General features: G+C 44.5%; 1 protein-coding gene across 17 annotated transcripts in view; it reads left to right on the forward strand.

The window, feature by feature from the left end:
• The window catches only part of BRSK2 (BR serine/threonine kinase 2), a 426,862-nt gene extending 416,529 nt beyond the window's left edge, over positions 1–10,333 (forward strand). For 9 of the 17 annotated variants that reach the window (XM_075129314.1, XM_075129316.1, XM_048853888.2 and 6 more), the window contains 3 exons: positions 241–288; positions 7,193–7,257; positions 7,904–10,333. In XM_075129314.1, coding sequence (XP_074985415.1) covers positions 241–288; positions 7,193–7,257; positions 7,904–8,434 — 644 coding nt within the window. In that variant the 3' untranslated portion in view covers positions 8,435–10,333. Of the gene's footprint in view, positions 1–240; positions 289–7,192 lie in introns of all 17 variants that reach the window. The other 8 variants (XM_048853899.2, XM_048853902.2, XM_048853900.2 and 5 more) reach the window with 6 other exon arrangements.
• Positions 10,334–10,732: the final 399 nt, after the last annotated feature.

Raw genomic sequence — 10,732 nt, forward strand, 5'->3', positions numbered from 1 at the left:
ATAGAAATGGGGGGCAATGAGGCAGAGTGTGCTCTCAGTTACACCGTGGGGGTTCCGCTGGCGTAAATGGGGGCACAGTTTGGCCTGGGTTCTGGGTTGTGTAAACTCCTAGCTTTGTGCGTTTCCTGCTTCAGGAGATAATGCGCTAAGTGACTGCTTTGTGCACAGAGGTATGGAAACCTTTTTTTTTTTTTTTTATGTTTTTCCATCCCTCCCTCCTCTTTCCATTCTATGATCCAGACACCACTAACTGTGTGGAGTTGATGACTGGCAGACTTTCCAAATGTGGTAAGAACTTCCCTTCTGCCTTCTATCCCTCCCCTAACCCCTGCTGAATCACATAATGTCCTCCTCTCCTCCCACTCCTTTTGCACATCTGCCCACCCCCTGACAACTCCCTATACCTCTCATGTACCTTCTGTACATACGCACACCTACTCCTGTTCCTCCCCATCCATACCCCTACACACAAGGCCCATCACAGTTTCACCCTGCACAGCACAAGTATGCGTTGTTCCACTTGTGAGTTTCTCCCCTCACTCTAATCCATGCCTGCTGGCATTTTTGCTTTTTCGCCTTTGACTCAGACTTCACTTTGAAGTCGCCTTTCTGTGGGTGAGGCTGTGCACCGCAATCCCTGCTTTTGAGTTGCTGCCTCCTTGTGTCTCCTGCAACAGAGAGAGAAGACTACTTTCATTCTTCTCCTCATCACTCTCTCCTCCACTCCCCCATGTGTGTTTGGGGTAATCCCCTCTTTCTCCTGGAAGTCCACTGCATAAGACAGATCCCACATTATGGGCCAGATCCTCAGCTGGTGTAGATCAGCATAGCTCCAGTCTGACTCTGAGGATTAATATTGCCCTTCTGGGACCAACCATAGTTGAGGCTTTTTACTAGGGATGGATTAACTTGTTTCTCCCAAAACTCACATTTGACCTTGCTTGAGGTTCCACAAATTTCATTTAAATTGACACACACACACAGAGAGATTTTTCCTTTCTTCCTGTGTATTTGCCCTTCCTGGTGAGAGCAGAAGTGGAAATGCCCGAATACACCAAGGGAGGTTTTTCGCTTGGTACTTCTGGCCTGAACAGAAACAGGAAGTTCCTGAAATGACACAAGAGAGCCTCTTTTCTTTAGATGTCTAATCCAGGATGGTAGGCCTGAAACATTCAGATGTTTATCTGAACCTGAAGTCCAAACCTGTTTAGGATCTCCTCACTGAGTCAAATACTGCTCTTGGTTACACCACTGTAAATCCCAAGTAACTTCTTTAGCTTCTGTAAAGTTGCTCTGAGGTTACAACGGAAGTAATATCGGATTTACAAAAGTGTAGCTGAGAGAAGAATTTGGTCTGTTACCTTTTATCCACATGATCTCTTTCCATTAAATTACAGTTTAGCTGGAAGGAGTTTTTCTGATTCTCTGGAGGGGGTTCATTTTGAATTATTACTTCAGTTCCTGGGTTATATTGTTCCCACTCTCCGCCTGGAGGCTCATTTATGTCCTAGGCAGATCTCCAGCCTCTCTGTAAAAGCATCAAACAGCAAATCTGTCCTCTCCCTCAAGCTGCAGTTAGTTGCCTGGAACCGGCAGCAACATCATACAAAAATACTGAAATTCAGATTCCACTGATTGCTTGAAAGTTAATTGAACTACACAGAAAACCAGTCGGTGCTCTGCACTCTCTAAACAGTGTGTCTATTACTGTTCATCTTCTGCCCAGCCACGCCCACCAGCTGTCACATTGTCAGCTTCAGTACTAGCAAGGGGAAGGGAGACTGGAGCAAAGGCCAGTGAAAGAAAGCATTTTGTAGGCAATGGAACAGAGGAAGTACATGGGCAAATCCACCTATGCAATAATAGGATTTGTGTGGCTTAATGGAGCCACTGTCTATGTGTCACACACACTTACGCACAGAGTAGCAATGACTTATGTTGTGCCAAATTCTACCCTCATATGTAACTCCAGTGTCATTCCAGAATTTGACCCCCCAGAGGCAAACTCTTCGCTGTGGCTTTGAGGACAAGCAGCTTTCTGTGAGGCTGAAATGATGGTTCACCAACTAGCCACTAGAGGTGTAATAACAAATAAGCAACAGTGTGTAGACCCAAGCACCATACTCCATCAAGTGTCCCAAGTCATCATAGTCAGAGAGCACCATCCTGAGGGGCTGTGTGGTTTAAGCTTGGTTAGACTGTATTTAGGCTCCAGCTGAAGTGGGCAACTTTGTGATCGCTAATGTTGAGCCCCGCACTGTTATCTATACCGGGGTGCAGTGGCAGAGAAGATCCTGAGCTGCTGCTCCCTTACGATGACCCTGACCCTGTAGGCATTGGACAGAGAAGTTCTGTTCCTTATGGAATCCCCCCGCCATTTGCTCTGCCCCTTGCCCCCCGACACAGGGGCACCTGCAGGAACAAGCTTGCCAATGTGTGCTGCCCTCCCGTAGTGGAAGGCATGGCTCACCATGTTTGTGCTGTGAGCCTGTACAGAAGGGAACATTCCGGTTTTTGATGAAATCTGACGTTTCTCAGTTTCCTGCTGATTATCAGCCATTACATATATAATTGATGCAATCGGATTGATATTGATCAAATTGTGACCCAGCCATGGGGGAGTGGATTTGGGGGAGAAGTCCACCATTAAAGATCATAATCCAATCAGGATTAAACTATCACAAGAAATACTACGGGCCAGAGTTTCCAAAGAGCTCAGGTCCAGATTTCCAAGTGCTCAGCACCCACAATTGGGGCCAGATTTTCCAAAGGGCTGAGCATCCAGCAGTTCCCACATGGGGCCAGACTTTCAAGTCTCCAACACCAGGTGTCTTCCTCTCTTAATACAGCAATATATCTGCCTGCAGAAAACTCAGAAACGTCTGTTTTAATTAGGAATATTGCCATACAATCTGCACTTTATTTATGTCAGTCAGTGCCTCTGAAGGTCCCATGTGAAAGTCGAGGTACTGTGCTAAATAGGCGTGGCTTTCCTTTTAAATGAAACACAGTGTTGATGAGATTATGTCACAGGAAATAGGAGGTGAGAGGCAAGAGGCAAGGAATGAAATTTTCACCAGTGCCACCTTGGGGACAGTTCAGGGAACTTAAAACTTGTGAGTTCACTGTTGACTGTCTGATAGGAAGGGGCAAATCCTGTTCTTAGGTGCCAATATTGTTCTAGCACCGGGAGCATCATATATGAACAGAAGATGGGGATTGGGAAACAAAGGCCTTTAAGACAATGGACAGTGGCAATGCCCATGATGCTGGCCGCGGCCATGGCTTTAAGAAAGAAAGGAAACCTTTCATTGAAAGAACTCCCTGTGATGAATTTCCTGTGTTTGAAGGCCAAACCATTTGCAATGAGGGTATCTTTCAACACCAAAAGCTTAGGCCCCTGTCCCCCACCCTCTCCTGGCATGCTCTCTGCATTGCCAGCAGATGTTCAAATGCACACACAACTCCTTCCACTCCCCCTCCCAGTCAGTTCTCTGTAATGTTGTGTGGCAGTAGTGACTTGGCCAGTGCTAGCTCTTGGTAGTGATTTTTGTTGGCAATGATTGATGCACGTACAAAACGTTCCTGAAATGGTAGCAGAAAAGAAAGATGCAAGAGAGGGAGAATGTGTGCAAGCCGTAGCAGCTTCCAAACCCTCCTGATTCCTTTTTGTTTCTGGTAGTTCCGGCAGACGGAGCTGAGGTTCTTTATGAGGTCAAAGCAGACACATTGTTCCTGGTATAACCACCCGCTCTTCTTCCGTGAAGCTTGTCGGCTTTGCCCAGGGTGCCTGTGGCCCCACTGGTGCTAAGTCCATGTCAAGCAAATTTCTTAGCAATGGCAAATGAAATATGGGGTCTTGAGAGAGAGTCCATGCAGCCTATCTGGACAGGATCTCTTCACCTCCTTGGTCTGGTGTCTGGCTGCAATTCCTTCCTCTTAGTGCTGCTGTACCCAGTCCATTTACAGTTGCAGCTTCTTTTGCGGCGTTAGGCAGAGTCTGTGCCGCACATGAATTACCCTCTGCATAAAGATATTTCTATTTCACTCCCTCAATGCCCAACCCCTCCATAGCTTCAGTACTTGTTTTCAAGCCTTTTACCCTCTGCAACATCCACCCCTACCATCTGGCTCAGAAATGCACATGCCCCAATCATGTCGCCACTCAGTCGCCTCTTTCTAATGAATATAAACTTAATCACCACATAGCTATGATGCTTCTTGCGCTTTACCATCCTTGCTGCCCTTCCTCCGGTGTTTGTACTGCATCCACCAGAGTTTGTACTCAGGGTTAAAGAAGCTCCCAGTCATGGGACATTATCTCTCATTCAGAAATATTCACTAACCCTTCGAGACCCTGACCTGGATTGGCAGATGTGATATATCCCACTGCCTGTACCAGGTACTAATAGCAGGAGACTTCTAAACATAACTAGTGATGGTCCACTAACTTCTGCAGGTTCAGGCCCCGTTTTCCTGGCAGTTAACGAGCACTCACCATCTTGGTGTTCTCAACATGCCTGGCCCTTCTTTATTTATCATCACAGAGCAAGTATCAGTGCGGGTGCCCTTTACTCAATCCAAGACCATTATCTAGATGAGTCCATGGGTGTCCTAGCAGGCAAGAATATGGATGCTGTGGTTGCCCATATTGCCTGGCCCTGGTTACCAACAGGACAAGAGAGGATGGAGACAAACTATTTAATTGCAAGCTCAGCTACTGTAAAAGGCAAAGGAAAGAAAGGGTTAGTGAAATGGCCTATTTTTTTTCAATAGCTCTCTCTGAATATCCCTAAGGATTTCTCACTTCCCATTAAAATTTGAGCTGAGAACGCTGATTATAAGGAATTCAGTAGTGATATCGGCAAAGGGGAGGTAGGCTATTAAATACTGTTGGCCCAGTAAATCTCCAGACACTTGAGAGCCAATAGGGCATGGGGGTGGGGGAAGAGTTGAATATTTTAATAGGAGGATTTAAAATCCTGTATTAGGACTCACCAAATGCAGAGCATTTACATATAAAATGTACTTAGCATTTTGTTGGTCCATTCGTGCAAATTAGACTTTTGTCTTCTGTACCTGTCTATGCAAAGAACTTAAACCTTCCCAATCCCCATAGAACTCTGCTTAGTCTGCCCTCCCCCTTCCCTCTAAGCCTGTGGAATAAACTGCTCCACTGAATCACTAGAAATACCCCCCTCTCCTTCCCTCCCTAGCCCGCATTTTTTTTTTAGTGCTCTCTTCCATTCTTTCTGTCTGCTGACTCCATTTGTGTATGAAGATGAGGGTCCAAAGCCACATAAGAACTTGTCCTGTCCACAATCCTGCATTCAAGGCTGAGTGTTACTTGCATTCCCTGCCCTCCCACCCGCCGCGTCCACTCGTTTTTCCCACTGGAAGGGAGTAACCACCTCTAGAAGTAGAGAAGAGTCTGAGCAGAGCGTGTGCCCACAAGCCATCTGGCTAGGACAACTTCACTGAGCCTTAGAGAGGGGCCTCAGTAAAAATCCTGTGGCTGAAACCTCCATCCCCCTGAACTCTGGGGAGATTTCAGAATCCAAACCAGAATGTGTGTGTGAAATTCATGGCATGTCCAATCTCAGCCACAAATTTAGGATCCATGTTTCAAATTTCCCCCAAATCTGAATGTGTTGGTGTTGGAGTCTGAGGTTTTGGTGTGGGCCATCTCTAAGACTGAGACCTACCTTGGTAGCTAGGTCACACTTGTCCAGCAGCTAATGGTGGCTTGGACTTGTTGTGTTCAGTGCAAAGAACCAGCACCTGCACTCAGTTAAACACTATACTACCTACCAGACAAAACCAGGCCTATAGTTATACAGGTAAATGAGGGCTCCTTACATAATATTTGTGCCTTTTAAAGTGAGGAAATCCCAAAATTAGAGAGACAAGGTGGGTGAGGTAATATCTTTTATTGGACCAACTTCTGTTGGTGAAAGAGAAGCTCTCCTGCTGACAAAGCACTGTCTACACAGCGGGGGTTAGGTCTGTATAACTACATTGCTCGGGGGGTGTAGACAAAACCTTAGTGTTGTTCCATTGTGGATGTGGGACAATGACACTTCATACACTAGAGAACCATATGGCAATGATAATAAAACGTATCGAGGGTGTTATAGAAAGGGGAAATGGCAGACAAAGAGATTTTTTTCAGTGACATGAAAGGCTGTGTTCTGACAGATGTGCAGCACCCAATCTGCGCCATAGTTTGCCCTAATCTCGTGGCTAAATTAATCAAAGTTTCCTAATGCTGTTTTCTATTAGCGTATGATGCTGCAATTCCTTTGGCTTCCAACTCCATAATAGTGAAGCTCATTGGCTGTTTTAAAGAGGGTGGAATGCAGAGTATATCAGCCTGATACTAGTTCTTGCTTTGTGGTCCCACCAGGTTAAATCGCGGCCAGAAACCACATGTGCACAGGAGCCTGGTCCTGCAGTCTGCTGAGCATTCTCAACTCCTGCTGTTGTCAATAAGGATTGAAGGTGCTCAGAATCTTGCAGAATCACAGCCCCACACATACTAGTTGAGGATTGCCCCCTTGCATCCCAGCCCTACTCACGTGTCAAATGCTCGTATTCCCCTGGAATGCACAGGTGTTCCAGGCCAAGTGGTTGAGTGGGTGTTCAGGGAGAGACCAGTCAGTGTAACTAAAAGAAGGAAGAAAAGCATAATGTCTAACACAGAACTTGCTAAGGCTGCAAGGCAAAGTTGATCATGCATTAATGCCCCACCTGTATCGATGCAGTTACACAGGAACTGCATCCCCTGAGGGTTACAGTCCACTCATAGAGTTGCCAAATAATTCCAGACCAAAGGTATAGCTGTTTCCACAACGTGGTGCGGTGTGCCAGGCTTACGTAGCAATGGAGTTCTCCTGCTCGGTAGGATCTCTGTTCCCAACCACATGGTAGGCAAGTAGGACATTCCCCCCTTGGCACGTTTTGCTCCCAGCCTCTTTACTGCCAGAGGTGTCCCATCCTAACACTCTTCCTCTTGCTGCTCATCATCTTCATCCTCCACACACCCCCATGCACGTGGCTCTGGATCTCTCATCACGTTCTTCTTGTTAAAAACCCCATTGTTCATTTGTTTGTTTGTTCTCTCTCTCTCTCTCTCTGTTTCTCTTTCTCTCTATGTTTTTTTTTTTTTGTCTCTTCTGTTTTGTGTACCCAGGCAGCCCATTGAGTAACTTCTTTGACGTAATTAAACAACTTTTTTCAGACGAGAAGAACGGGCAGGTGAGCCATCCCCCCGGCACGCCAACCAAGCATAGCGCAAACAGCAAGCGGAGCGATTCCGATGCTAATGACTATGGGTCTAGAGGAGACAATAAGTACCCCGCTGGCAAAGACAAGGCAAAGATGGTCTCATCAGGCGGCCTACAAGACCAACCTTAAATAAATACATTTTAAAAAATTAAATAACTTAAAAAACAAAAAGCAAGAAAGAATCAAAGAATATTCCTTAGCAAGCTAGCCTCTAAACTAGAAGGATGTATATACCTTTCCACAACAGTACAAAACTGTCTATAGACAAATTTTGTAAGAAGGAATGACTGTATATATATACATATATATATTTATATATGATATATAATATATATCTCAGAAACAAACACACACACAAAGAAAGAAAAAGAAAGAAAGAAAGAAAGAAAGAAAGACAAGGTAGCACAGATGACAAAATCCAGTTCACCAGATCTTGGGTTGTGGCTTTTTTGGTTTGGTTTTTTTTTTGTTTTTACATCTCCCTGTATTTTGAGTATTTTTATTTTTTTCCCCTCCTGATGTTTTGTTGGATTTTTTAAATTATTATTTTTGTTTCTTGTTCTGTTCTTGCTCTCTCTGTTTCTGACGACACCACTTGTTTCCGCTCTGCTACCAGGAATTATCCCGAAAAGTTAACATGTCAGCCACGGCTTCACCTTCTGTGCTCTGCGGACACTTGTTGACGGAAGGAAACCGATGTAGACTGTCCAAGGACCAGTCCTGTTTGAGGTTCCCAGCCTCCCCCTCTGTCCCCAGGAAATGGGTTTCTCCCCCACCTCCTCCCAAACACCTCCCCAACACGCACTTTTTCTCTTTTTCTTTTTGGTGCTCCACGAGGGAGATCTGCTCAGTAATGGGATTGCACAACCTGGGCTGGAAGCAGGTTGCAATTGTTGGAGTGACACCATTGCCCTTGACAACATTCATCGGTGCAGGTGAACTCAGACTGGCAGGGGGAGGGGGGCAAGAAACAAGGGGAAATGTTACCATGAAACCAGGGAGCTCTCTCAGCCAAAACCACCAAGGAGTGAGTAAAAGCAAAGCGTCAAACCAAGAATATCGGGGAGTTTCACTGTGGGATTTTCTCAAACTCCTTTCCCCCCCACCCCCGTCCCCACCCTTTCCTTTTGTTTTTTTGTTTTTTTAAATTGTGTTTGTTTTTTATACTCTTATCATTTTGCTTTTCAACCTGCTGGAAGGGGGGGGATCCCCTCCTGGGGGTGGGGGGAATGAACAAACACAAAAACAAACAAACCTTAAAACTTAGGGAAAAGGCAACATACGGCAGCAAAAGAGGCGGGCCAGGATTCTGCCTCGCCGAGAACAGCCTCTTGCCACCAGCTGCCGTTGCCACAGCTGCTGCTCCTTCTTCTTCATCTTCCTCCCCCGTCTTCAACTCCCCGCCTACCACGCTGCCAGGTTGGGACCTTCTTCCGCCATCTGGATCCGCCAACACCCCCTGCATTTGGATGCAATTGTCGTGTCGCTCGTGCTGCATCAATATCAGTATTATTATTTATTTGCTGGGTTTGATTTATTTATTTGATTTATTGGGTTTTTCAACAAACAGAAGAAGAAGAAAAGAGGATAATTTGGGGGGTATTTTCCCATGTGTGTGCGTGTGCATATCACTGGCACTTAGTTCATTTGAGTGAGACGAGGAGTCAGTGCTATGGGCAAGTGAATCACGAAGCTACTGTAAACTTTAAAAATTACTGCAAGATATTTTTATAAACTTTTTTTTTTGAAAGGGGGCTGGCGGGTGGGAGTGGGTGGGTGAGGACTGTTTTTTGTGCTTAAGTTATTATTAGGTCTTGGTTATTTATATATACATATATATTGAAAAATTTAAGCTGTTAGATAGATCTTCTGTTTTGTTTAATTACTGTGTAGAGGCAACACTGATTCCTATTTATTTGGGGGGGGGGAAGGTAGAAAAAAACCTTAAATGTTCCTCTTGTGAACTTGACTTTTTATTTATTTATTTATTTATTTTGGTTTTTTTCCCCTGGGAGCTACATGACCAAGTGTAATTTATTCTGGCCCAAGTTCAAACGAACAAACAAACATGGTTGTAAACGTCAAAGACAAAAACACAATGAGAAAGACTTCTTTAGTGAGGTTTTAAAAACATAGGGTTAGCATTAGAGTGCAAGTCTCTTATGACCTTCAATTGCTGTTTGTTGGGTTCCCTCTGGGTGTATGTTGTACGACAAGAATTTTTATTTTTTCTAAATGATACCATCGGGCAGTTTCTCTCTTTTTGTTGTTGTTACTGTTGTTTAGTTTGTTTTCCCCCTCTTCGACCAGTTTCACTTGTACATAGGTTTGAAGATTAAAAAAAAAAAAGTAAGGCACAATTGAGATGGTAACCTTTAACCCTTGACCTTTCCTTGTCCCCCCAAATGGAAGAGATTTATTTTATTTATTTTGGGGTTGTTTTTAATTTATTATTTTTTTCCTATTCTTAAAATTGTATCGCTGTGTGCATGTCAGATGCCGTGGGGGTGATGGCTGGGGATGGGGGGAGGCCAGGGTGCAGGACGGGGGGGCAGTTTTAATTGCATGACATTGCTGTAAATTAGTCTCTTTTGCTTTCGTTGTCTTTCCTGCCTCTGCCCTCTCTCTCTGCCTCTCCTCCAGGACCTCCTGCGACCACCTCCATCCTCTTTTCCCTCTTTTCTCTGTGTGTATAGATTTTTGATGCTTCTGTTACATTGTACCTCTACAAAAGGCTGGGATTTCGATACAAAATAATAATAATAATTTACAAAAAAAACAAAAAAACAAACCTATATCAGCAAAATCCATGCAGTACAAGCAGGAAGGGGATTACTTACACAAGATATAAGAATAAACGAAAGCAATACCTCTTGTTATCCTTCCGATTTTGTACTTTGACGACACACATGCGCACACACACACTCACAGAAACAAACTGACATTATTTAACAGTTTAAAATGGACAAAAAATCTGATGTATCCCTTGTTAAATAACTGTGAGCAACTTTAGTTCAAAAAACAATAAATTCATTCAGTAAAGACACTAGCTCTTGAGTGTCCTGTTTATGTCTACGGTGGAGATTCCATCCCCCTGCCTGCCAGCACCGGACTCAGGTAAGTACTGAGCAAAGGCCTTTCAAACCTAGACAGAGAAGTGTGACTTGCACTTATCCAAGTCTCCTCCTAATCATGAATTAAACACAGGTTTGCTACAATTTAGTAGTTTATGTTTTGCCTGACCAAGCCGAGGACAAACAGCCAGAGTAGTTTAACCGTATGTATCTGTTTCTTGTGTTAACACACATGCGAATGCTGGATATGAATTAGAGACCAGCACAAACCAAAACCCCAGTCTTCAGGAGTGTCTACTCATTCTGAGCATCTCAGTTTTTGGCTGGCCAGGTCAAGCTACCTAGCTCCTGAATTTATCAAAGGTGCCAAG

Source organism: Caretta caretta, chromosome 6 (genome assembly GCF_965140235.1).
Source record: "Caretta caretta isolate rCarCar2 chromosome 6, rCarCar1.hap1, whole genome shotgun sequence".
Lineage (NCBI taxonomy): Eukaryota > Metazoa > Chordata > Testudines > Cheloniidae > Caretta > Caretta caretta.